The 27,986-nt window shown below is 43.6% G+C and overlaps 2 protein-coding genes across 3 annotated transcripts; one reads left to right on the top strand and one right to left on the bottom strand.

The window, feature by feature from the left end:
- The first annotated feature begins 1,038 nt into the window (after positions 1 to 1,038).
- tmem110l (transmembrane protein 110, like) lies at positions 1,039 to 13,130 on the top strand. The gene is made up of 8 exons (XM_071523116.1): positions 1,039 to 1,468; positions 5,078 to 5,126; positions 5,596 to 5,691; positions 5,795 to 5,916; positions 7,094 to 7,206; positions 8,339 to 8,422; positions 8,543 to 8,674; positions 11,494 to 13,130. Exons 1-8 carry the CDS (start codon positions 1,279 to 1,281, stop codon positions 11,620 to 11,622), a joined length of 915 nt encoding a protein of 304 aa, XP_071379217.1. The 5' UTR covers positions 1,039 to 1,278; the 3' UTR covers positions 11,623 to 13,130.
- Positions 13,131 to 13,669: 539 nt separating this feature from the next.
- Positions 13,670 to 27,694, bottom strand: itih5 (inter-alpha-trypsin inhibitor heavy chain 5). 2 transcript variants are annotated; one of them, XM_071523115.1, is made up of 14 exons: positions 27,570 to 27,694; positions 27,440 to 27,484; positions 26,432 to 26,595; positions 25,508 to 25,618; positions 23,664 to 23,951; positions 22,789 to 22,963; positions 22,139 to 22,255; positions 19,833 to 20,004; positions 18,736 to 19,045; positions 16,714 to 17,393; positions 16,269 to 16,322; positions 15,217 to 15,333; positions 14,755 to 15,132; positions 13,670 to 14,163 (listed from the first exon to the last, which is right to left on the bottom strand). In XM_071523115.1, the coding sequence occupies exons 1-14, from the start codon at positions 27,681 to 27,683 to the stop codon at positions 13,892 to 13,894; spliced, it is 2,997 nt and encodes a 998-aa protein (XP_071379216.1). In that variant the 5' UTR covers positions 27,684 to 27,694; the 3' UTR covers positions 13,670 to 13,891. The 2 variants fall into 2 exon arrangements, with proteins under 2 accessions (XP_071379216.1, XP_071379215.1); XM_071523114.1 differs by having other exon boundaries at positions 22,789 to 22,958; positions 23,668 to 23,951.
- Positions 27,695 to 27,986: the final 292 nt, after the last annotated feature.

Raw genomic sequence — 27,986 nt, 5'->3', positions numbered from 1 at the left:
AGTACTGTGTTCAAGATTCAAGATTCAGGATTCAAGACAACTTTATTAATCCCTAAAGGGCAATTGCATATGACAGCTCACAGCAACACCAAACAACACAATACATGTAGTACACACATAGAGTAAAAAAAGGGGGGGCAGCTATGTGTGACCTCCTAGCTCTGTTAATAAATAAAAATAGAATAAATAAATAAATAAATGTAATGCACACAAGCAAAAAGGTGCTATAAGGCATTGAGCAGCCAGACAGCAGAGGGGATAAAGGACTTGGAAAAGCAATTGCTTTTACAAGCAGGTAAAGCATACCGACGCCCTGAAGGCAACAGTGAAGATTCACATGCCAAGATGCTCTGACAGACCCAGTATACTCTGTGTTTTCCTCAAAATGTGTTGGTCACAAAGAGAGCCCAAGTCTCTCTGCTTAGTTCCAATAATCTTGGAGCAGATTTTCACAATATTATTCAGACTGTTTCTGTCCTTAAGTGACAATTGAACCAGCAGATAAAGGAGAATAAAAGATTGATAAAAAGGACTCAGAATCACTGTACTAATAGAGAAGGAGTTCAGCTTCCTAAGGAGATGAACTGGCCCCGTTTGACAATCCGTTCAGTATTTACATCCCACTTAAGTTGGTTGTCAAACACCATGTCCAGATATTTGTTGGAGTCAACATTTTCAATCTTCTCCCCATCTTTGTCACTCTTTATGACGGCATCTTTGCCTCGTCTAAAATCAATTATCAATTCTTTAGTTTTAGATACATTTAACTCCAAAAAGTTGTCATTGCATCATTTTATAACAGCAATGGCAACTTTTTGGAGTTAAATGTATCTAAAACTAAAGATTATTGGATGTGTGCTGAATTGAAGAGAATCTCATGTTGTAAAAGGTCTCAACCCTTAGCATCAGTCAATTTTAACCCACCGTGATGGCAAAATTATTCCCAAAGCCGTTTTATTTTGAAATTTTTTACCGGAAGTTATATTTTGCATTGTGGTTACTTGACACTTGTGTTTTTCTTGTCAAAAACATGGATGTGAGTCGGAAAATCGAGCCTCCAATTTACTTTTCCACGACGAGATGCAGCACCAGCGACTTTGAACACTGAACGGAAACTTCACCTTGTTGTGTCGAGTCTCGCCGGTTTACAAACCTGGCGGGTTGTTTTTCCCAAGTAAAGAAAGGCAAAATTCCTTCTTTGCCAACCGAGGAAGTGTCCCCCCCTTTCCTTTTGTCTCACACGGCTGTGTTGTTGTTGTTTTTTTTTAACTTGTCACCATGGACATGTACGGGTACAACGGGATCTTTCTGGTGAAAAGATTAGTCAAAAATGCAGCATTTGAAATTACAAATATGTCTGATATCAGCAAAGCGAATCCCCACGGCTGCGATAACGGAGCTCTCACGGACAGGTTTGGCGTCTTGATCCAGGGGCTCCTGGCTATCGTCGCCTTCAGTACGCTGATGCGTGAGTATTTGATCAGCCACAACCTGGCGACTCTTGTTTCTTAAAACATTTTAATAAAGGCTTCTTGCATTTATGTAACGTTAGTGGTGTAGAGTACATTGGAAACACACAAAGCGCCGAAACTTATATTTAAAGAACCACCCTAGTCCACGTGGCGATTTGTTGACGTTTGTTATTGTGGGGCTTAGCCTCTTGTAAGGAGAGAACGGTACACCACACTGCATTAAAAATTTGCCAGTTAAACGTTGCCGTGCTTATGGACAAAGGGACATACCTGACAGAACACGACTGAAGACCTAATATGAATTCTTAGGTGCCAATCTCCAGTTCGGCATACATTAAATACACTTAAGCGGTGCTTATGTTGATGGCATTTCTATTTTTTGAAGTTGGTTCCCTTGTTATTTCCACAATCACCTTCCACTAAAATACACAATGATGGACGGTAGAGATCAACGTGAAGCAGTTCGAAAAGTTTAGATTTTAGTGAAATAAAGTGCTGTTTCCTGGATTATCTATTTATTGAATTTGACAGAAAACCCCAGTAATTCGCTAAATTATTAAATTATGTGCCACCTGGTGTGTATGTTTGCTGATAAGCAAGACAGCATCAAAATGCCAGATTTTTTTTAAGGACTTTGGTGTGGTGGTCTCGCCATACGAGACGATGAAAATGATTAGGGCCACAGGGTTTCATTATTGTTGCCTCACAACAGTAGGCCTGCTTACGGCTTACTCATGATTAAATCTAGATAGATCCGATGTCAGTCACGTTTAGAGCCTTTGTTAAACACCCAATAAACACACATCAAATTAATGCGCCAACCGAAAATCACCACTCCTACAGCTATTTGTCGCATGGCAAGGGCTTGTTCAAGGACTAGCTATATTGCTTGGTATAATAATAACAAAATATATTGATTTCTTTAATTTTGTTACAGTGGTGTGTTACCGCTGCTTTATGAATGCAATAAACCAGTGGTTCACAGTGGGGTCCAGAGGGAGTTACAGGGGGTCCTCAGCAAAATGAGGCATAATTTCACATCATTATAATGTAATTCACAAGAAATTATCCCCACTAGTGAATCTATAGAATTGACAATTTTAATAGGTTTCACTCTCAGCACAGTCACCTGGCCATATAAAGGAGACAGTTAAACAATTAAATATTAAATCAACAACAGTAAAATTCTGTAGTCTGAGTCTGTATCTCAAAAAACGTTTCAGTAAAAATAAATGTCCCAATCCCCCTCCATACTCTGTGATAAACAGGACACATTGCTTTCCCGTTTTCATTGTTGAATTGGAAAATTTCAATTTTATTATTCTGAATGTATGCTTTGACAACAAAACCAGATGCTGCCTTGGAGCCATAGTGTGGATCTACCCAGAGTGAACAAGGGCCATTGATTGCTAAGTAACTTGTGATTCTGTGACAGCTGACTTGGGGAATGTTGGGCATCTCACCAGTAGCGGTATAGGAGGCACTGTTCTTTAACATATTTATACAGCAAATGCAGCTAACACTTCTTAGGTGTGTGTGTATAGAGAATCATTGGTACTGTGTTGCCACTGTAGGTGGGAGCAAAAATGTCTCTAAATCCAGTGATGAAGAGCTTAATATTTAGTTGGCCAGTGGGTCATGTTGCAACACATTTTCACACACCCTCTACAGTACATCCAGTTTTTCATTTGTGGGCCTCTGTTTTGAAATCAAATATAGTTTTATGAACTTGTTTATTATTACTGCATGAGGGCGCAGAGTCAGAATAACCAGATATGTGAAATGATGGATACCTATTTGAATCCTAGAATTATAGTTTATTATAATTATAACCCTTGTTATAGTTAATTTGGGCTATAGGTTTAGTGTGTTTCTCTATGTTTCCATGAATGTTCCATGATAACACTGACTTGATCCAGCTGTCAGGTGTGTTGGTTCTTGGCCGATGGAAAATGATGCCTCCATCTATTTCTATATACCTGTATATAGACTGGAAATAGTAACTCCTCCTTCGACCCAACCATTTGGCCCGCTGAGATTGAATTAGATGTGATTTATTTTCACTGAGACTTTGTCCTAAATTCAGCATTTCTAAGTGTGCTCACTTTGTCAGTCTCCCTCCCTACAGGTTCAATCCATTGCCATTGAAATACGAATATGCCACATGTACAGTGACATGACATACATAGCAAAGACATGCACGACCAATGCAATGTATATCGTTCTGTTCTTTCATGTGTATGTTGGCATGTGATCTACAGATTAGTGTGGCGGGTATGAGCGGTTTTAAAAGGCCAGCGCAGTCATTGTGATTTTCATCAGCTAATCAAGCAGCCGGGGTTCAACTGAGTCGATGCCTTGGAGCAGAGAAGTGTTTTAGAATAAGGCCAGGCCATGAGGGTGAGCTGGATCAATGAGCTCTGACCTCCACTCAGTTACTTATTAGTAAAGCAATCAATATCCACCTCTCTCTCTCTCTCTCTCTCCCTCCCCCTCTCGTGTCTTTCTTGGTCAAAGCACATGCGTCTGTTAATATTAACACCACATTATTTCTGTGCAGCGGAGCATTAAGAGCCCTCTGCACAGTGGCGGTATGCCAAGTCACATCCTAGTCTGTACAATGCATCTCTCCCTCTCCCAATCTTTGTTTAGAGTGCTCTTCCTCAAAGCTATTTTGGGGAATTTCCTTCCATTGACGTGCATTTACGCCTGCCCTCGCATAATCTAGACAGACACTGGATCTGCAGCAGCTACTCCAGGTCTTATTGCAAGCTTTATATTTAGGAACAGTCGAACCGGAGCATTTCTGACAACCGAAAAATTCTCATGTTAGCAAACAGGCTTTCAGAGCAAACATTGGGAAACTGCGTGTGGCATCACTCCACCTTCTCCATGCAATGCCTGTTTTTCACTCTACCAGCAGAGACATTTGCCTAGATACACTAATTAGTGTTTTTGTGTGTCTCGAGAGCCTCACAGTTCTGGAAAGTCTATGGAAACTGAATTTGATGCTTTCAGTGGCTTGAAAAGTTTGGGAATCGCAGTAATTGTTATCCTTCAAACCTTTATTTATACGGGGGAAAACTCACTGAGAGCAAGCTTTCTTGTTACATTCAGCCCCAGTGTACACGTTACTGCTGTTATGTAGTTGTGGAGCCTCTGTCATTTCAAATATTGTGATATTTACTCGTACATCAAATTGAACACCAACCAAAATCTTCAAATCCAGCTGAGAAATCAAGGTCTGGAAAAAGAATGGAATTTAGAGATGGAAAAGAGATGGGAATCCTGGATCCTGTTTTCACATGGCGAGTCACATTGTCTGACCTTGTGAGACGGTGAGGCAGAGGAACAGTGGGTGTCTGTTAGCCAGTTCGCCCTGAGCCCGCTGTGGCAAGGACGATGTGTGATCCTCTGTGTTTTATCTATCCCGGCTTCCTTCCACCCTACAGCCCCAGGATAGATGAGGCTTACTGTGGAGGTCATACTGTTTGTACCCACACAAAGGCATTGTACAATATTTAATGTTTTTTTTTCCCAGGCTAACAGAACTCTGGTGCAATGTTGTTATCGATTGACTGGCTTTTCTTTTTTTTTGTTTCCAGTGAAAAGGTTCCGGGAGCCTGTAGGGATCAGACGGCCATGGAGGATCTGGTCAGAAACTTTTCTTTTCTTTTCTTTTCTTTTCTTTTTCTTCTCTTCTCTTCTCTCCTCTCCTCTCCTCTCCTCTCCTCTTCTTCGTTTCACCCAATATTGTACACACTTCCCTAGATGAACATAGTTTTAACCAGGGTTAGCCAAGATGTTATTCTTAGTATTTGGAATGAGAATGGCATTCAGACCCTTGTTATCAATCCAATTTCCCCACAAGGATCATTAAAGTTTCATTTAATCTAAACTATACAGTATAGACACTTGTGCAGTCCTTATTAAATCATAACTAACTGCAAAAATCCTCTCAGATGGGGTTCCTTATGACAAAGTCTTGTCAAATGGTGGTCTGTGGTTTTATCTAAGCACATCTGTGACATGAAAAAGTTTGGAAAAGTAGGTAAAGTCTATAGAAAAGTAAATCAAATTGGTGGAAGCCTAGTTTTAACACAGTTCACTCTGTCTTTTCCAGGTTTTTCGACACGTCCAAGCAGGCCATCGGTGCTCTGTTCATCCACTTTGCCAACGTCTTCCTGTCCACGCTCACCAAAGAGGACCCATGTTCCCTGTAAGTCACATACTGGACAAATGTGTCATGTTAAGCTGATGCTCGAACAGTAGGAACATCTCACTGAGAACATTATTTCCCTGTTTCTTTTTTTTAACCAAAGGTATCTGATGAACTTCCTGCTGGACGCCACGCTGGGGATGCTGGTCATCTGGCTGGGGGTCAAGGTGGTGTCCAAGCTGGTGGAGCACAAGCAGTGGACGTTACTCACCTTTGGAGAGTACGGTGAGTGGGGAAACAAGCACTTGAATGCCTGACAAATTGTCTTTACGACGTCCGAACTAAAACTGAAATTAGGAACTTGCAGGGAGCACTTGAAGGCAGCATCAGGCAAATGACGCTGACACGCAGTTGTGGCGTCCACCACCGGAGGACGCTGTAGGCCCACTGGAGGCAGACGGGGAGGCGAGCCAGCGTCTCCAGCTGCAGCCGAGTCTGAAAAACATTCCCAACGGCCTCAGAGAGGGATTAGCCTCACAGCAATTATAACACTCACTCGTTCCACTGTGTTTTTTTCCTTGTCACTAATGGAAGTTTTCATTGAAACAACTTGCCAAGCCTGAGGAGTCGACCATCCTCGCTTCTCTTGTGGACAGCTTGTTATCATGGCTCTGTTCGCCGGATTTGCTCTTGTGTTTTTTGGAACTTGCAGAATATAAAGTGCAGCTGCTCTGTTTCTGGATCAGAGTCGGGTTCATATTTGATTTGCACTCTCTGTTTCCAGTGAATACTTCTCTTATGATTTCCAGATAGGTGTGTTACAAAACTGTGATGGTAAATGTTTATTGTAACTAGCTACTGGTGAAAACAAGTCCAGAAACAACAGGACATGATGGGTCCTTTCCCCCTTTTATGGTCATATCTGCCTCTGGCTTGGTTGTTTGCTTGTTTGTTTGTTTGATTGTTTCTTTCTCTCTCTCTCTCTCTCTCTCTCTCTCTCTCTCTCTCTCTCTCTCTCTCTCTCTCTCTCTCTCTCTCTGTCTCTGTCTCTGTCTCTTCCTCTCCTCTCCCTGTCTTAATGATAGACTTGTGAAACCCTTTGTGTCTGCTACAATGAGAGGCCTATGTAACAAACCTCTTGGATAGATTTAGACTAGGGAAGGAAAGAGTACTAAGATATCCTCCTCAAGCAGAAGTACTGTTATTTTCCTGAAATTTTACAAAATTACTTTTGTAAAAATCTGCTTTAGTACAAGTAAAGAGTAGCTCATTTAAAATGTAATCACAGTAAAAGCCACTCAGTACACAAAAAAGCTACTCAAGTTCAGTAACGAGTAAATGTAACTTGTTCCTTCCAGCTTTGGTTTAGACCAGCACATAAACATTGACTATATGTTTGCAGTCATATAAGATTTCACTCTCCACTACATGGTCATGATGTCTCGACCTCTCGCCCCTCCAGGTGACCCCCCCCAGGCAGCGGCATGGCTGGGCCAGTGTGGCATCTATCTGCTCATCATGGTGCTGGAGAAAGGCGTGATCAGCCTGGTGCTGCTCGTCCCCGGCTGGTCCAACGTAAGAATACCGCACCGCTACTTATGCTGCATTCGGGTCCCGTGGGAAAGACGGGAGATACGAGCTTCCTAGTTGAAAATACCGTTCGCACACTGTCTAAAAATACTTGAAAAGATCGGAGGCAGACACAGACACCCAGTCTAGGCTGCTGGGTCGAGCGTGAATCAGGAGAAGATTCTTAATACCTGTGTGCCTTTAAATTTTCCTTTCATTTCTATTTATTGTGACAAAAACAGACTATTTATTATCAACAATTGATCCTCATCAGGTCAACCAGACGAGATGAAGGCAGCTGCTAATGTGCGGGTTTTAACAGTCTTCTCTCGGTCTTTTTTCTCTGTCCTTTTTTTGCTCTGTTCTGTTTGCTCCAGCAACATTGAGAGATGAAAGTCATCGAGACTAGAGAGAGAAAAAACAACTGGAAGATAAAAGGTTTTAGAAGAAAAAAGGACTTGCCTTTTGATTCTAATGGAAACATGGAGACATTGTTAATATATTCGAATGCCTGTTTGTTTGCATGACATTTGGGATCGCATTTGTTTATTTATATTCACATTAGCCCTCGCTATAGCAACAGATGCGCTTCAAAGAAATCAAAAGGCAAGCGCTTCATTTCCAGATAGGAGGGAACTGTGGTTTGTAAAGCTCTCAGTGTTTTTGTGAGACCCTGGTTCCTTTGTTCTAATACTGTCACCACGCTCTTTGAGGAGAGGGGAAGGGGCTGAGACAGTAAGCCCCTATTATAAACAGTATTACTGTTAGTGAGAATTTTGAAATGGAAAATGTGCAGGAACTAGGGGTGATTGTGCCGATAATTAATGTTTAAATGTGTCAACTTTCTCCAAAATTACAAGAATTCAGTGTTTCCTCCAGAATTGCATTCTTGTCAGCCTCTGAAACAGCATTTAGATCATGGGACACTAAAACTCTCCATTGAAACCCAGGATAATAATAATGTAGTCATGCATACTTGTATAGAATCCAATCAAAATATCACATTAGAATCAATTCAGGTTAAGGGCTTCCCACTAGACAACCAGTGCAATATTGATCAATATATCAATATGTTCTAAAAATTGTCCAATATCATCCCAATGTCAATATATAAAATGTTTCCTTGCTTCTGTTCCAGTTGCAGGAGGTGTTACTGAGCTACATCGCTAACCCTCAGCTAGAGCTGGTGCTGGTCATGCTCATCGTACCCTTCATCGTCAACGTGAGTCAGACTTTCACGCTCTAGTTGTCAAATTCATACAGATATTGAAATTTATGAGTAGGAAAGTCTATGATTTAGTCTACCCATGCAGCATTGGCAACCAGTCTCTTTCTCTGGTAGTCCATCATGTTCTGGGTGGTGGACAGCCTGATGATGAGGAAGTACAAGACGATGAAGAGCCTGGACGACTCCTGCGACAGCGCTGTCAAGAAGGCCGACTCGCTGCCCTGGGTCACCAATGACGAGTCCCGGGTAAGACTCAGTGATATTCATGTCTAATGATATTCTGCCAACGCAGCAGAGCAAAGACAGCTCTAGTTTCCAGCTGGGTTTTTTTTGGGTCACTGCAAATAAACAAATGTGAACAAAGCAGATTCTGACAATATATAAAAAAAACTAATCCTGTCTCTCAATTGTGGTTAAGTGAATCACTTTCTTTATGTTTTTATTAATCCTTTCAGTTTGAACAAGTGTAACATCGAAATCTGGTTGGAGGAACATTTACCAATAACTGTAGATAGGCAAAAACAAGTGGGAGACAGGACTTTGCAAAAGCAGATTCTGCCCATATATAAAATATGAGTCTCTTTTTTTTTTTTTTTGCCTATTTACAATTATTGCTAAATGTATTTTACTTGTGAATGAAGGAGTATCTCAAAAAATGTCTCAAAAAGTCTTAAATTTGGTTTCTGAAACCTGCAGAAACCCTGAAAATGATGAAGTCAAATCCTTCCTACTAGACTTCCACTTCACAGAGAGGAAGACGAATCAGACGGACCCCATCTGCTGTGCAAGTGACCCATAAAGAGATTACTTTTGATGTTACAAAACCTTTGATTTACAAAAAGGGGAAAAAAAGGCTGTTCCCACCAAGCATCCCAAGTACATCTCAAACCCCTGAGGGACACAAATAAGGACGTGAGACTTTAGTATCTCCGCGTTTAGATGGAGAAAAGAGCGATTTAATGTGCGAAACAGGGTGCTGATGGTTGGTGTATTCACACGGTCACGCTGGGTGTCAACTGCACCTGTTGTTTTGGGGGATGAGGACAGGGTGGGGACGCGCACACACACACACACATACACACACACACACACACACACACACACACACACACACACACACACACACACACACACACACACACAAGCCATACACATGTTCTCTCTCTCCACTTCTAATGGGCAACAGGCCCAGATGAGTTCTGTCCAAGAAAGACTGAGTCAGGCACTTTTCAGATATCGCTCTTGCCTCTCTCTTCTCCCTGTCTTCCCTTCTTTCTTCCTTCTGAGTTGAGGTATTCATCATGTGAAATTTTGTCGTTCCTTTTAGGTTTTTTCCCCCCAACTTTTGGATAGCATCTTAGTTCTCTTTGTTGTCTTGGCAAATGTGAGTCATTGTGCAAGCTCTCGCAATCGATCTTAGGGGGAAAATGGAGCGCATGCCATTTTGTTTTAGGTAAGGTTTTGAATTGTGTGTATTTTAAATGGTGCAATAGAATAGTTGACTTGAAGTGCATTACAAGCTGATTGCAAGCCCATTTGAAGCATTGACAGCTAGTATTAGTAGTAGTAGTATTGAACCCCCTACATTTTTTGCTCATTTGCATCATGCTTTGACCATAATTTTAATCCACTTCAATTAAAGTGTTACCGAATTGTGAAAGACATGCATGCTTAATGGTGGAGTGTTCTGCTATTCTGTTATGATGGGACATTTTATTTGGCTCCTGTGTGTCTTGGTTTAAGTATTGGTTTATCTGGACTGTTGAAACTAAAACAGACTTGCCGTTGTGATTCAGGGAGTCATGATAATAGCCTCATACACACAGCACAGAAGCCTGTGCCATGTTTTTTTCCCCCTCTTTCTCAGGAAAAATTGAACACACACACTTTTAGGGTGAATGACTGTAAGTGACTGGCATTGTGTCTTTCCCTCCCTCCCTCCCTCCCTTTCCCCGCATCCCTGGCCATCTGCCAGGCATCCACAAATCATCCCTTCATCGCGGGAATAAGAGTGACATTTAGGATTCATTTCCACGCACTGATGTTATGGAAAGCAGAGTGGAGGAGGACGAGAGAGAGAGAGAGATAGAGGGGCATTGATTAGGATGAGGTCGTGGTGGGGGTGGTGGTCAAAACTGTAGCCACAATGCTGTTGTTATGATATGATGGGGATTGGCAGCGGTAATTATCCGCCTCTGCTTCTTGTATTACATCAGATTCATCCAAGAAGCCTGAACTACAGAGGGTTAGGCTGACATATGGGACTGATACTGGTGTTTTATTAAAGATCAGATATCAGCCAGTCAGTGTTGTCCACCTCTGATATGATGCAGTTTGATTGATTACATATTTATTTTAGAATTGATCAATACTACACTGGTTGTCTATGGAGAGACCTTAACCTGAATTGATTCTAATGAGACATTTTGATTAGATTCCACACAAGTACGCACTTCTACTGCTGTTCATCTTCTTCTTCTTCTATCTGCTGCTCTCTGTTGGATTTCTTCTTCTTCTTCTTCTCCTTCTCCTTCTCCTTCTCCTTCTCCTTCTCCTTCTCCTTCTCCTTCTCCTTCTCCTCCAGGGTTTGAATGGAGAGTTTCCGTGGTCTAGAAGCTGTTCAACTCTGCCAAGAATAAAATTATGGGGGAAACACTGAATCCTTGTATTTTGTTTGTAAATTGTTGGCATGAGAATGGTCAAGTGTAAAGATGTTGAATATCAGCACAAAATATTGGCTACTGGCTAGAGCTTCAATCTAAAAACAATCTGATCGACCCCTAACAGAGGGCAACATATGGAGGTTTAAAACGCCGTAAATGTTATACAGTTGTGGAATTTTCCTCCTTTGGGATCGTACTTGGGAATCACCGCTGCCGCTGCTGGAGAGTGTGTTCCAGGCCTGGGAATCAACTGGGATACTTTCCAGATTTGAGTTGGGGAATGCAGAACCCAACCACGCAATAGCTCAAGGTTACTCATAAGCCAGTGGTTTGCACTGTGCTACTTGTGGCCCACGTTTATCTGGGTGTCGAACACGCTGACATGTCTTCTGTCGCCTGCAGGTGCTGCTGACCATCGAGACGGACACAGAGGAGGCTTCGGAAGGGGAAGAGGAGCCAGATACTTTAGGACCAGCGCCCCATGTGCAGTACTCAGGGGGACCACTGAAACCTAGCTGGGTGGTGGTGTAAACCCAGGTGATGTGATCCCCGCCACCACACCCTCGTCCATCCACAATCCACACACACACACACGCCAGCACATACAGTACAATTATGCAGCGCTGGGAGGACCAACAAGAAAGGCTTGTCTCCTTATCTCCCTCAGGTCTAAATATCGGCTTACTTGCGAGGGAAGGCGCAATTTAAAGGATTTTGCCTGCGAATGTCTTTTATAATCTGACTGCACAACCTCAGCTGCCTCCCCCTCCACTAAAGGCATGAATAGTAGATCTGCCTTTTTGATGCATGAAAGGAGGGAGGCAAATGGATGTAAATCAAATAGTGTTTTGGGACTTAGAGGCTCCTTACCTTCTCACCTCGCCGCCTCCGTTTACTGCAAGAAAACATCAGAGTTAAGTACAGTTGAAACTATTTAAGTGTGTGAAGAGAGATTATTAGGGAGCACAGGAGCCGCAGGGCGAAACTTGAGGGTGATCGTGAAAAAAGACGGGAATAAATCTGTCTTCTCTCCACGCCGGGGATTTTTGGCAAGGGTGTTTCTCTCCAAAGAGTCATTCATCGTGTATCATATTCCAAAGAGCGATGTGCATATATACGCTCTCTAATGTTTTACTTCATCAAATGTAATCACTTCGAATCCAGCTTTTTAACTGAGGTATAATTACAGTCATTCCTGCACGCTCTCTCCCTCCGGCTGCTCACTGAAGTTTGGAGGAGTGTTAATACACTTCGGCGGGTGTAATTTGTAAAAAACCACTGAATAGGTGTCAGCCGTGTTGTTTTCAGGCTGCCACACCCTGCGAGGCCGGCGGTCTTGATGGACCAAAAATAATGACAGCCATGGTTACGCTGCAACAATACGGAAAAGTTTTACTCCTCTGCAAGAGGCTGTTGAAGAGATGGTTTGTGTGTCGATGGTAAAAAAGGACCAGGTCATTACATGTTCCTGATTCTGCATATTTGTAATACTTTCAATGGGAAGTTAGCTGGGGTTTCTAGTTTTGTGACATACGGCACATTTGTTTTATTTATTCTGTTTATATTTTATATATATTCGACTTGATATATTGTGGTCCAATCTGTGGTAACGACCTTGTAATGGGAATTTTTTATTGAATAAAGAGAACGGGGGAATTTTGAATGCTGTCATTTTAGCCAAACTACAGATGAGAAAGAAACACTGAAACACATAGGTCAGTGATATATACTGAATTGGTGTTTTCTATCAGTGTCTTGAATATTTCTATCAGTTAACATTATTCTTTTGTATCTGCAATTAATCATCCGCAACATTTCCGTTCAGTTGTTTACATTTGTTGTCAAAAAGTCTTAACGTTTGACATATTCCGTCCGTAACATTTTATTTTGTATTCCAGTGTATCTTGTGTTTTTTTGTACAAATCAAATTATGAACTGTGGATGAGCAGAGCGCGTCCCGAGTGTCAAAAATTGAAATAGACTGTAAAGTGCCACGGTGCTTCTTAACGAATGTATCTCCTCACTTTGTACTATGAATAAAGATCAATGACACATGAACCGGTGTTTGGTGTTGAATTCCTGCGGCGGCCGGGGCAAGGCAGCGCGATGACAGACACCTAGAGTGGGACCTGGCCAGAGCACACCTGTGTGGGCGGGGCAAGCAGCCCTGTGACCTCCAGCTGATGACAGGGAGGATGGGGGAGGTGTGTGTGGGGTGTGTATTTGTGTGTGTATGTGTGTGTTTGGTGTGCATCTAGTCATTGGTACTGGGACAGGGGTTTAGTTAGTCTCTGAGGTGACCAGGTGTGATCTTCAGCCCAGGGTTGCCACGTTCAGCACATGTTGACATAGTTTCCATATTAGCTGTCTGACAAACACGCACACACATTCCCAAACATGTACAATAGTAAAATGGTTTTGTGCATTTCCCCTTTTCTGTCAGAAAATTACTTCAAAAGGTGGATTTAAATGTTTTATTTACAATTCCAAAATTACCGTAGAAAATAATACACATCAAATATAAAAAAAAAAAACATATTACATTTCTATTAGAAATAATAAAAAAATAGATCCAATATTATTGGTTGTGGTTATTCAGTTCAGGTTCCTCAGACTAAGGCAGAAGACAGGTTGGATTGTGTGTGTGTGTGTGGGGGGGGGGGGGGTGTCATGGATGGGGGTGAATGGAGACGACTGAAATTTGAAGGTTTGGCGTTTGCAATTGAAAGGTTTTGGGCGATAAAGGCATGTGATTTTTAGGGGTATGGGGTAAAAGGGTTAAATATTTAAGGCTGTAGTCTCAGGCACTGTTAGTCCCATGTGGCCAATCCCCTGTGTCGAACATGTGTGACATCAAATAGTCCTCATACTGTCCGTCTATCAGTTTGGCCGCATTGTTCCTGGCGAACCAGCAGTCCACACTCTGTGTCCCGCTGTAGATGCGCCTGGTCTTCTGGACCACAGGCACTGAGCGGTCCTTCACCTTCAGGACCGGTGACGTTTTGATGTCTCCTTGTGCTGAGATGTTGGCTGGAGACTGTGCCAGTCCCACTTCCTCATGCAGGAACTGACCTGGAAGAATGAGTCAGAGTGTCAACAGTCAGTTCACAGGCTCAGTTAGGTTTCAACCGATATGGGTTTTTCAAGGTTAATGCTGATATTTTTGGATTGAAGCTGCTGTTATTTTGTGCTGCTGTTAAATAGTAAATCTGATGACTTTCATGCACAAAAATTACAAGGATTGAGTGTTTCCCCAGAGTTTCATCATTGGCAGGGTGAAAAAGCCTCTGAAACAGAATTAAACAATTACCCTAGGATAATGAATTCTTTTAGGTGGGTCAGCAGATCCTTAAGGCAGGGTGGTTTTATTTTAGGTTTTATACACTGACACCCCTGAAGCTGTTGAGTAAAATGCTCCCACACCACATTGGAATTACTTTTCTAGTCAGCCCTGTGAAATGAAAATATAAAAATAATAAAAGCTTATGTACTAGCAATGGTCAGGGAGGACTTTGGAAGTGGATGACACACCTTTTAATAAAAGGCCAATATTGGCCCGAATGACACACCTTTTAATAAAAGGCCAATAACGGCACAATCTATCGGTGAAACCCAAGTCTCAGTCAGCCAAAATAAAAAGCTAAACCCTTCTTTGACACCTACCAAGTAGGCCATGGCAGTTGTGGGACAGCCCCTTGCTGGTGGAGATGTAGAACCCTAGATGGTCTCTCTGGTAGGGCGCTGGATTCTTGTACTGGTGCACCAGGATCACAAAGCTGATGGTTCCCCCGACCGTCACGGTCACATTGGACTTGCCCACAATGGCCACCGACAACGCACCGCTCTCTACAGCAACTGTGGAGTCGCAGGGCAGGACCATGCGGTCACGTCCGTCCAGGATGACTTTCTTAGGAGTCACCTCGATGTAGGCCCGTTTGGGCCGGTCCACCACGATGGTGATGGTGCTGAAGTAGGTACGCTGCTGCTTGTGGCTGCCTGGCGGTGCTGGGGCTCCAATGAGCTTACCGTTCACTGTCACACCTGGAGACACAATGACAATGGTTTCAAATCCCACACAAAGGTTACATAAAATAGAAGTCATGGCATGACGAGATCCAGTCTTACCGGAGTGCTTGTGGTCAGAGACCAGGCGAAGGATGTGTCCGGGCTCTCCGTTGATGTTGAAGCACACTGTCAGTTTACTGAGGGGGAACTCCACCACAAAGTGGGGGTCACCATCCGCTGAGGCAGAGAATGGGTGACAGGGTGTGAGAGAGGGAAAGAAATAGTACCTTCAAAAATGCACCTACAAGCATTAGGAATTTAGCAAGTTGGCCTGTAAGTAGAGGGGCTACTGCACTGCTCTGACTTCACTGTGTTTATAAGGACGTATCTGTATGTATCTCAAAGTCACACTCCTATTACCTAGTGTAAAGTGGTAAATAAAGTAAGGCAATGGCAGAATGGTAGATGTCTTTAATTTGGCAATGCTGTTTGATTTTCAAAGGACTTCTTCCATAGCTCTGTATAAGATAGCTACTGTATGTTCTATCAGATAGCATATATCTATGGCTGGAGTTTCCTCAGGCCTGTGAGAACTAGCTGAGATGAATAGAGCAGAGATAAGATGAGAGGAGATGAGAGAGCAACAGTAATGACAGGGTCATTAGCCCTCACTAACTGCCTCTGATGGCATCCCTCTCTTTACTATAACACGTACACACACAAACGTACACGTCTCATCTCTTTCTTTAGTCTCCCGGACACTGTCCTATTTGCTGGCGGAGTGTGTGCTCATGAACACGCACTTGCATGTTTAAAGTGCCACCTAGTCCCAGTTTAGGTATTTCAATTAGACCCTGTGTGTTCGTTCCTCTTTCCAGGTCATGTTCAGAGGCATCTTTTAACCCCTCTCTGTCTGTGTGATCGTTACCGTCTGTCTGACGAACATCCAAATTACAGGCCGCCCACGCAGAGAGTGCAGAGAGAGAGTCTACTGTACATTTCCCCTCTCCTCTCTTTCAAGTCTCCTTATGGAGCCTTATAACCACTATATGTATAGAAAAGAGGCACAGCTCAAGGCACAGAAACTATATGAGTTTATAACGACAACCAGACAACAAGGCAGATGGAAATATACACTGTATACGTGAGAGAGAGAGAGAATGTGAAATCACCTGATGTTTTGGAGACGGTGATGGATTTCTTGGCTAGCCTCCTCTCAACTTTACCTACAAGGAAAAGAATATTTGTCTCCTAAGATGAGTCATATGGCTTCTATTGTTAAACACTTCCTCTTAAATCTTCAATGTGAGGAACATTAACTGTTTGTGGTACACTGTCTAATACAGGGAGTCTGAAAAGGCTGGAATCATAGGGATAAGTAACATATTTCTTCTTGTTGCACTTGTTTTTCCCACACACAAGTTGTAAGGAAGGTAACGTGGTTTAAGGCATCAGGATGTCTGATCTCTGAATGGAGGCGAAATTCCACTTCTGACAAACAGTTGTAATAGTAATTTAGTTGGCATTTAGTTTCCCTTTGATTCCAGACTTTTCTGACACTCTGTACAATAACAGAAGGTAATATTTTAAAAGAGGAGAGCACTCTGATAGCCTCACCCATCGTGTTGCTAAGAGAAGAACTCTGGCTGCCTGGCTTCTTCCCGTCAAGGCTTTGGGGCGTTTCTTCCTCCACATCGTCCGGCAGCTCATTGACCGACGGGGCAGCTTTGCCAGCGGCCGGGGCGAGGGTGGGAGCCGGGGCCATGGTGCCGTCGGCCAGGACCTCGGGCTTCTCCACCACCAGGCTGGTGAGGGGGGTGAGGAAGTGGTAGGCCAGGGACAGGTTGGTGGCCTGCTGGATGTGGCCTTCCCTCTCCTTGCTGGTTTGACTGCGCAGCCGCGACTGCAGCCCCTCCTTGACGCTCAGGAAACCCCAGACACGTTCCACGAAGTCCTCTGCTACTGAAACCAAACTGACCCCCGCCGCCTGTGTGACCCCCGACCCTGGAGCCTTGGCTGCCGTAGCCGCTGTCGCCGCCTTCACGTGCTTCTCCGTCTCTATCTGCCGTTGCCGTAGCGGCACGTCCGTCTCCAGGACAATGCTCTTGTCGCTGTTGCTGGCGGTAACCTGGACGTGGAGGGATTCGGCGCTCTGGTTGGTCAGCTTGCCGGCGATGACGATCTCAGAGCCGTTGAAGTAGTTGGTGAAGAGGTGCTGGGTGACGTACTGGACCGAGTCCGCTGTGTAGTTGATCCTGATGTCAGACAGCAGGGGAGTCCCTATCTCGTCGTAGAACCTAGAAAGGAACGAAGAGACGATGAAAAGAGAAAAAAAGAGAATTTGTTTGATACAGAGACAGAGAACAAGCAACAATTTACAGCCATACACCTACGATTGCAGTTGAATCATTACAAAAATGAAAAAGAACCGTCAAATGACCAGAACAAGGCAACAATCAAGGTATTTCGTGAATTCTCGGTGATGTATTATGGAACCTCCTGTTTTTTAACCTTTATTTATCCACAGAAAATCTAGTATGCCTGCTCTTTTCCAGCAATGCTCTGCTTCACATTCACACTGGGAGCTGCCCAGTACAACCACAGTCTTGGGGATTGGGGGTTAAGTGCCTTGTTCAAGGGTAGTCAGGGACTCAAACCAGCAAGCTTCTGGCCATAAACCTGCTTGTCTAACCTCTAGGCTACCACCGCCCCTCTTCAGAGGTTGTGCATACATTCATGGAAGTGTATGTAGAAAGGCGTGACTTTTAAAAAGGATGTTGATTTTAAAGGAGATTGTGTGTGTGTGTGTTTGTGTGTGCACGAGTCCTCTGTCCTGTCCTTGGTGTCACACCGCAGTAAACCTCCTCACCTCTTCACCAGCGTGTTTGTTCAAGCAGAACCGGGGCTATTATCTCCGGAGTCTATCTGTTAACCCCACACACATACTCAGACGCCGGGTTTCACAACACACACACATTCCACCTCGACTGAACAAACACCTTGTGTGCCTGTGCGAGGAAGGGAGAGAGAGAGAGAGAAGAAGACTGTGTGCGAAGGAAAGAAAGAAGTGCGCGTGAGAGAAAGAGAGCGGCTGTTTTAGTCTCTAGCTGTCACATGTTGAGGCTGATTAAAGAGGTCTGTTGTCAGCACCGTCACATTTGCCGTCTTCTCTGCCTCGTAGCATGATGAGAGATGGAGGGACGTGAAAGAAGGAGGGAAGGGAAGGATTAAGGAGAGCTAATTGCTTAATAAGAGGTGGATTATACACATATAAGGGGTAAAAACCTCCACCTACAGAAACTCAAACTTCATCAACAGAAAACCCAAGGCAAAAGACTTCACAGTACTGAACACGCTGTTTGATTGACAGGTGATCTCTGGGAAGAGCAGTGCAGAAACTCCACAGCAATGAGTGTTTGGCACCAAAAATGGAGACAAAATCTAAAAAGAAACAAGAATCTTGCGGATTAAGTGAAAGAAAAGAAACCAAGAAAGAAAATGCTAAAGGCAGTGATGCACATGACATAGGGCACAAGAAGAGTTAGGAGGATAAGATGTCTTGCGATGGAAGGAATGAGTCAGACAACAAGATATACAAAGGATTCATGGAGAGAGACAGAGCAGAAGACACACACTTACCCTTTGAGCATGGCGCTGGCGTCGGCCTCCTCGCGAATGCGTCTCATCATCCCGCAGTTCTCCAGAGCCATGCGCTCCAGCAGCCGGTAATCCACGTCGTTCCCGATCCCGATGGTGAAGACGCAGAACTTCTCCTGCACGGCGGACCGGGTGTTCCCCAGGATCACAGGGGACTGGGTCTCCCCCACCGTGGGCCGTCCGTCCGTGAGGAAAATAATGAGGGACACGCTGTTCTGGCTGGCGTCCGGGCCGGAGAGGTAGTCGCTCAGCAGCGTGGAGCCGGTCTGGATGGCACCGTCGATGTTCGTGCCTGCAGGGGAAGGACGTCATGCGAGATTGTTGCATGGGCTATATTAAAATGTCAAGGATATGGAAATACAGCGTAGCCTATATCCAAAGTCAGATTTTGTAGTTTTTATTGCCTTGAGGCCTGGAATGAAAACCCATTAAACAGGACTTTTTTTTCACTTTCATTGGGATTCAGTGACCAGTAGGGTTAGACCGATATGGGTTTTTCAAGGCGGATACCAATATCTTTCAATTGAAGCTGCCGATGGCCAATTCTTTGTGCCAATATTCAATATCTTTCAATGTGACCATTTTACACCAAAAAATTACAAGTATTCAGTGTTCAGTGTTCTGTGTCCCCCAGAACTGTATTCTTGACAGGGTGGAAAAGCCTCTGAAACAACATTTAGATCATGGGACATAACTCTTCAATGAAATCCAGGATCCTAATATTAAAAAAATTATGCATACTTGTGTGAAATCCAATCAGAATGTCGCATTAGAGTCCATTCAAGGTAAGTGCTTCCAATAGACAACCAGCGATCAATTCCATGATAAATATGTCATCCAACAAACTGCATCATATCAGAGGTGGACAACACCAACAGATTTTTAATAAAAGGCCAATATCGACCTGATATATCGGTCGAACTCTACATTTTCCTTCCCTTCACAGCTCGGAAATGACTGGAGCTTTATTATTAGATCTGTGAAGGAAACAGCATACACCCCTGGAACAGAAACCTGAATGTAACATGAGATTAGTGGACATACAAATATGTCCCATCGGCTCCATAGGAGTGTCTCACCTCCAGTGGGCACCAGCATGTAAATAAACTTCTTGGCGTCTCTGATGTTAAGGGGCGTAACCGGAACCAGGCGATTCGGCTGCCACACCTTGATCTTATTGGAGAAGCTGATGAAGTTAAAGCGATCGCCGGGACGCAGATCCTTCAGAATGGTGAACAGGGCATCCTTAGTCTGAGAGAGAGTCATGGAGAGAGAGAGACGGAGAGAGAGAGACGGAGGGAGAGAAAGAGAAACAATTGAAGAGTTCTATTCTTCTATATTCTATTATATAAGCAATGCAAAGACGTGTGTAGGGATTTGTTGAAGGTGCTCTTTGGTTTTGGGATGTGGCTTTCAATGAAAAAGAAGGACTTCCAACGCACTCTTCACACAAAAATGTTAAAAAGCCTTAACTGCATGGCTACTTGAAAGATTTAAAAAAGAAAATAAAAAAAAACATCATCCAGTGTGTTTCAGCCATGCTCCATGCTGTGGCCTGTCTCTAAAATATCCAATCTGTAAATATCCACTGACTTATTCTATTGATTTGTATTTGTAATTTTGTGTCATGTTTCATCCTGGCAATTTTGGAGCGAATCTCTCCAATTTGTATAATACTTTCATGTTGCATGCTTTCATTTCATTTAAGAAATGAAAATGAAATGCTTTGTATGTTGAGTGTCTTACCATTAACAAGTGTGAAAAATTCTGTTCGACAACGCTGGACACACAGCTCAAAAACAACACTGTGGTCATGGTTTCTATGGTGCAGCCATGGTTACTGTATTATAACGCTATAACGCTGTAATGGTTGGACACAAAACGCACATGCCGTCAATCAAAGGCCCAGCCCTGTGACCAGCTGTGGTGCTCCTCAGCTTTGACGACTTCACAGATTATTCTCACACACACACACACACACACACACACACACTCACACACACACCCACTCCACCCAGTCCTCCCTGTGAGTTAGTTTGTCTGTCAGCAGGATATTTCAAAAACTTATGAACGGATTTCCATGAAGTTTGGCAGATAGGTCTTGGGACAGTTGACTAGATTTTGGTGGTGATCTGGATCTGAGATTTCCGTCATTAGACCATTACTTTTTTTTAGCAATAACTATGAAACTAATGGAGATAGAGACTTGATTCCAAGTCTTTCGAGGGTGTTTGCAGGATAAAGAAATCAGTTTAACTTAAAATTTTGTATCCTTTTTTTTTTCTTGATCCTGAGTGATCCTTTGGGTGGAAAGCAAGTTGGAGAATTGTTCAGCGTTGGTGGAGGTTTTCTTTTTCCTACTTTTCTGTCCTATAACTTTCACAATCTCAACATCTCCAGATCTACAGCCATGAATGTGGGTGTCATATAGCTGGGGAGGGTTACCAGATGCCTATATGGGCTGTATACAGCGAAGGTCAGAGCCGCAGACTGACCTACAGTGAAGCCCTCTATTGTGGAGCCACATCAAAACACACTTGTTGTTCTGTTCCTGCGGACCGCTGGGGGCCGGCGCTGGGTGGGGGGACGGATCAAGGGGTCGAGGGCGCTGTCATCTAGAAAGTTCCATTACCCCATAGACACTGACCTTCCTCCCTCACAGCACGGCCTTGTATGTTCCCACTTTTCTCTCTCGCTGCAATCTGTTTTTCCATTTTTCTCGTTTCTGCGCTCTCCGCTCCAGTGGGATGTGTGTGTGTGTGTGTGTACGGCAGCTGCAGAGATCAGATCTGCGTCTGACCGAGGGGATTATCATGCTATTACAGATGGAGGGAAAAGGTCTGATATTACTATTCCGGTGTGGGAGTGAGGAGGTGGGGTGTCAGGTTCACTATCCAGTACAGCCAGTGGAACTGTCTTTGAAAACAGGGTGAATTGCTTTGCATGGGAAACCTGGAGCAAAACTATCTGAAAATTCATCAGATTTCCTCCAACTGACACTGGGGAACAGTGAGACTGATCCCATATGGTATTTTTGACCTAAACTGGACCTTAAAGCTGCACTACGCAAGATTTTTTATGTAAAAATACACCTGAATTACCAGCCTAAATCAAAAAATAGGGCTGCAATTGAGAAGAGCGTCCCATCTCCACTAATCGAGCTGTAGATTCGCCCAAAATAAATTCTGGTGTCAGGTATGGACACTGGCGGGAAAACAAGAAGTGACAAATCAAAACTTGAGGTCAAAATCCAAAATGGTCTACTAAACAGCAGATTTTATGATTTCTGGGTAATGAAGTCCTTCAAACTTTCAAAAATTCAATGAGTTATCTCCCTCTGCCACTAGGGGCCGCCAAATGACGATGTTGCCTAGTGCTGCTTTACCTGTCTGATCTTAGTTCCCAACATGGAGGCGCTGGTGTCGATCACGAACACCACGTTCTTGGGCACAACGGGCAGGTCTTTGGGGGCGAAGTAGTGGACGAAGTGGCCGTTCAAAACCTGGGGAAGAGAGGAGTAGAAAGACATAGAGCAGGCAGAGAGAGAGAGAGAGAGAGAGAGAGGTTGCGGTAGCTTTTATTTGATTGGCAAAACGTACGACTGTTCAGAAGACAGAGTTTGGCTGTGGAGTGAAGGCGGTGGCAGTAATCCAGAGAAATGAATTACTAACAGGTGGGTGGATGTGTGTGTGTGTGTGTGTGTGTGTGTGTGTGTGTGTGTGTGTGTGTGTGAATGTGTGTTTGTGTGTGTGGAGCTGGATGGGGAATTTGCATGCGTGCATGCATACAAAATATGAGAACGATTCTGTTTGACCCCTGCATTTACACAGTCTGGTTTTCTTTAGGCTGTGAAATGGGCTATAATGCTCTGACATGCTTTATTTACTATGTGTGGACAGGCTCCGGTCACGGTATATAAGAGCTGTACTTACATATTATTTAAGGTCATACATCAATATATAAATGTGGCCTGATTTTTCTGTCTCTTTTCCTCTCTTTCCTCTTCTCTTTTGTTTATTCTACATGCATTTGTACCTGTATGTCCCCTATCCCCATCTCCCTCTCCACGTCGTAGCGGATCACGAAGTCTCCCAGGATGCCGTTGGTGGTGATCTTGGCCTGCTGGACGATGTTCGGGCCGAAGGTGATCTTGCAGAGGTTCTTGTCGTGTTTGATCGCAGTGGTGACGGGAGGCTCGGGCTTGGCTGGAGGACAAAGGCGGGAAGGAAGGGTGTTTGTGTTTTAACTGGCGGAAGAAAAGAGTTGAGGAAAACGCCACACTGCCCCGAGACAATTAATTCAACAATGGAGATCTAAACTGGCAGCGGCGCTTACTACAATATCACACAAATTAGACTTTGAATGGAAAAAGTGAACACTGCCAACATTTTGTCAGAGTAAGACAAGTCAGACTCATACAGCCACTGCATGATTTGTTCAGTTTTATCATTGGGATAGTGTTCATTTCTATGTTTAAAAAGAGGGGTTTATGATATGTAGTGCTTATAAGTATTACTTGGATACAGCAAAGAAAAGTAGAATAGCAATAAGAATATATAGGAAATGGAGGGTGTATGACAACTGACAAATACATCACTATATATATTACATTTGGTTACAGTAGTACAAAGTATAGAAATATATGAATGAACGTATAGAATATGAATTACAGCATGTGGTGTACACTAGAATGTATTGAATGAAAAGTATGAAAATATATGAAATATGCAAAATAATAGCAGTAGAACATATGTAGATAAAGGGAAAAAAATGAAAGAAAAAATATGTACGATATGAAAATGTCAAAAAAAAAATGAACAATATGATATATGAAAATGAACTATAAAATATCAAGCTATATGCAAAATTAGAAAATATTAAAATATGAAAAAAAAAACCCATATAGGACCCTACCTGGTGTCTTGGGTGCGTTGGGCCCGGACGCGGCGTTGGCGGCGGCGCTGCTGCTCTTGCCGTTGCGGAGCGGCAGCACCTCGAGGTGCGTGATGGGCGAGTGGTCGACGATGGTGACGTCCAGGCTGAGGCGGCTCACCAGCTGCAGCGGGCGCAGGCTGGTCGCGTGCTCGTAGCGGCCCAGGCGCCGCCGCAGCAGCTCCTCGTAGGTCAGCAGGAACACGGCCCGGTTTCGACCCGGGATGCTGGCCGCCATCCTGAACACCTCCACCTCCGACTCAGCGCTGCGGAGAGGAGGGGAGAGGAGACGGGATCAGACCGATATATATTCGTAATATATCAGGCCGATATTGGCGTTTTATTAAAAATCGCATCTGGTCCAGTCAGTGTCGCCCACCTCTGATATGATGATATGATGCAGTTTGATTGATTACATATTTACTTTCCTAATGTGACATTTTGATCAGATTCCACCCAAGTATGTATGACTTTTGTTTTCGTTTTTACTATTATTATCATTGTTGGTTTCAATGGTGAGTTTTAGTGTCTCATAAGCTCATAGTCTGTTGTTTCAGAGGCTTTCCCACCCTGACAAGAATACAATTCTGGGAGAAACACTGAATACTTGGAATGCTTTTGGAATTGTATGGCATGGAAATGCTCAAATTGAATGATATTGAATATCGCCACAAATTATCAGCTATTGGCAGCTTCAATAGAGATCCTTAGACACTGTGGATCAAGGAGCAGGTTTATTATTGACTCTGAATCTCTCGCTCATTATTGTTCCTTGTATACTCAGATTGATTTGATTGTCCACTCATGGCTTATTCAGTGGTATGTCAGTCTGTAAGGTAAGAACTGAATTAGGCAAAAGTGTCTTTATGTATTCTGCTCCCTCCACAGGGAACTCACTGAAAAATGGCTGAAAACTGAGAGAGCTGGTTCCTCTTGATTAGTTTTATCTTACAATGAAGGATCTTGGAGTTGTCTTTGTTTATTTCGACTTTGTACACTGTTGTATGTTGTTGGTCTGTAACTTTTATTTATTTTATTTATGAGTTGCTTTCTTGACCAAGTCTCTCTTGAAATCTCAGTGGGACCAGCCTTGTTAAATAAAGATGATAGATGAAAAAATAGACAAAAAAGCAAGAGCTGTAAACAGAAATAAATATTAAATAGAGAAGAAGAGGGAAATAGGGCAATTAGGGAGGAGAGGAGTACAGAGGGGGTGGAGTGGTGAATTGCACAGTCCAAGTGGTGATATCATGAATATGGTGTGTGTGTGTGTGTGTGTGTGCCCATTGCGCCCTTCTTCCCCCTCTCACCATCTTCCACTTCAATCCCTCCCTTCCTTCTCTCCTCGGCCTTTTACACTGGAGTCAGTGAATCATATAATTGCATTTTATGAAATGTCATTTTTCGGATGACAGCTGGAAACGGCATGAGGTCATTTCTGCCATGGTAGGGTCACAGATTTATATGACAATCCTTGTCTCAAGATCGCGATGATCTTATATTCCAGACTCACTCCAGTCTGGTCACACACACACACACACACACACACACACACACACACACACACACACACACACACACACACACACTCTCTTTGTGGCTTCCTAGCTGTGGTAGAAGAGGTTTTAGTTGGGATATTATCAACCTGTTTGCAAAATAGGAACTTGAGAGGGGCTGAGTTCCTGCTGTGTAATTATAAGGAGACGCCAGAGAGAGATCAGACCACAGGAGTGGCCACACACAGACTCAAGCATGCACCACACACACACACACACACACACACACACACACACACACACACACACACTCGGGTTTGTCTTACCTTGCGTCACCTGACTCTTTGTTCTTGGGCTTGCCGTTCTCCCCCTTCTCCTGTTTGACCTTCTTTTCCTTGGGCCTGACCTCACTCTGGTAGACGCGCCCGCCGATGATCCTGGTTCATGGGGTCAAAGGTCAAGGATTAGACCGGCACTTTTATTCTGGGTCACCTATTGTCGCCGTTCAAGCAGGTTTTCTTGGACAAAAAGGCAAAATTTGTGGACAAAATCCCATTGTTCCCTATTTACAGTTAACAGCGCCGCGCATGAATGAGCGGCGGTGACTGTGCCGGAGTTAACGACGGTATAAACTTCTGTGTGCAGCCTTTGTAGTCTCCTCACTGGCCGCTGCCATGGCAACTGAAGCATCATAAATCCACACAACCATTGATATATAGGGCATCAATTCACTAAAACTCTACGGTCAAGTCCCTGCATCTAATATCATTTGCCACCAAAACTTCCAAACCCGCTTATATCTGCTAAATTTCTGGAGCAATGACAGATGACTGCAAGACATTATTTGGTCAATGTGATAAATTATTAGATTAATCATCAAACAACCAGATTAAAGGGAACGTTGGTCCTGCATGTTCCCCTGATGTGATTTTTTTAATCTTGAATATTACTTCCAAATAAATCTGTCAGTTTTTGCTTGATCTTTTAATAATAAACACTACAAGATTACAATTGGATTCACTTCAGCCAAACGCAATTGATGCCCATGACCAACCAAATGAACTTGAATTAGGAAAAGCAGAAAAATGGGAACTCATTTAAATCAACGCATAAACTGGGATCCTATTTATACCACCTGATGCCTATAGATTTAATTATGCTTTGAGAGGGTCAAATGGATGGAACTTGGGTGAAATAAATATACCAACTATACTTGAGTTATTGTTGCTCAGTATGAACCGGGCTCTTACATGGTGAAGTTGGAAATGTAGGCAGTAGCGGGGATCTGAAACTGGAAGACGCCCTCGGCAGCGGCGGAGTGCCGGTTGAGCATGACGCAGGACACCGCGGTGAAGGCGTACCGGGAGATGATGGTGGTCTTGATGGCGAGTTCCTGGATGTGCGGTTTGGTCTCCTGCTCGGTGGACACATTTACGCATCATTATTTCAGAGACATCAGTATAAGCGTCATATCATATGTGGAAAGATGAATGCCCAACTTGGGTGCTATTGTGCGCGTCCTTCCCTGCGCGTACTGGCAGTCCCCCCCATTTTCTTTTAGATTAGATGAAACTTTAATTATCCCAGCAATGATATTGAAATTCCCCTTGAGTTCCAAACACCTAGCAGGCTCGTGGCATTTCTCCCCAGATCATTGGAGCGCGTTTCAGAGAGGAGAGCCAGTGCATTACAGCTCCTCTGGCACAGCTGACGCGCGCTTGGCCGCTCTCCTGCGCGTCACACCCACAGCAGAATTTCGGATGACCAAATCCACTTCTGATAAAAACAGTACTCAAACTTAAATTAGGCCATGTATTCTAGGTCACTGTTAACATATAAAGTTAATCAAATGCTTGTTTATATATTAAGCGGCGTCAGTTCAGGCAATTCAACCCAAATCTCCCAAACCCGTTTATATCGACTGAATTTCTGGGGATAAAGGGGAGCAATGACTAATGACTGACAACATATTATTATTATTATTATTTGCTCAAAGTGATGAATTGTTAGACATAGTAATCTCTTTTTTAAGATATGGCTTCCAAATAGATTTCAGGCATTTTTTGCTTGATTTATACTTTCCATGATAATGATAAAAAAAAATGCAAGATCGAATTTTGACTCACTTAGGCCACACCTTGTCCCAGTTGAATGTTTGCAGCTGAAAGTGCACAGCTACCCAAGACATCAGCCATCACTACCAAGACGCATAGGAGGCAAATAAGTTTATAGCCCCAAAGTAATTAACTTGGCTTTACCTTGGTCAGTATAGTTTTCACCTGCCGAGGCACCCTGCGTGGAGCCTGTGGACACAATCAAAACAGTCAATTGATGACATCCAAATAAGTGGCACCAATGTGCAACACTGTCGTCTTTGAAATGACTTACAATGTCTGGATCAAAGTCGGTCAAGTCGGAATCAAAATCATCTCCGAACTGAGACTCCTCCAGTTGCCCCAGTACGCACGGGCTGAAACACACCAGCAGAGTCCACACCAGCATCTTGCAGTCCTTTTCCATTCAAAAAATCAAACAGATAAATGGGACATTATTCCCAGTGCGCAGCGCTCCGAGTCTCCGGGTGTCCAGATCAGAGTGGCCGGACCGAGAGCTGAGACTTGCGTGGGGGGGGGGGGGGGGGGGGGGAAGACTCGACAAACACTCCCACCCACAAAGAGAGAGAGGGAGAGAGATGCTGTGCTTCAGTCCACTTCTCAATGAATGGCAATCTGCTGCTGTTGCCTTCAAGTGCTGTCGGAATTACCGAGTTGCCGAGATGCGACGTTTAGGGGGCGAAGGGCATGG

This window comes from Centroberyx affinis, unplaced genomic scaffold (genome assembly GCF_046629955.1).
Source record: "Centroberyx affinis isolate AG114_WGS23_722 - 3 ecotype Tasmania unplaced genomic scaffold, CSIRO-AGI_Caff_v1 ptg001065l_1, whole genome shotgun sequence".
Classification (NCBI taxonomy): domain Eukaryota; kingdom Metazoa; phylum Chordata; class Actinopteri; order Beryciformes; family Berycidae; genus Centroberyx; species Centroberyx affinis.
The sequence above is the reverse complement of the archived record's forward strand: the minus strand, read 5'-3'. Positions and strand labels throughout refer to the sequence as shown.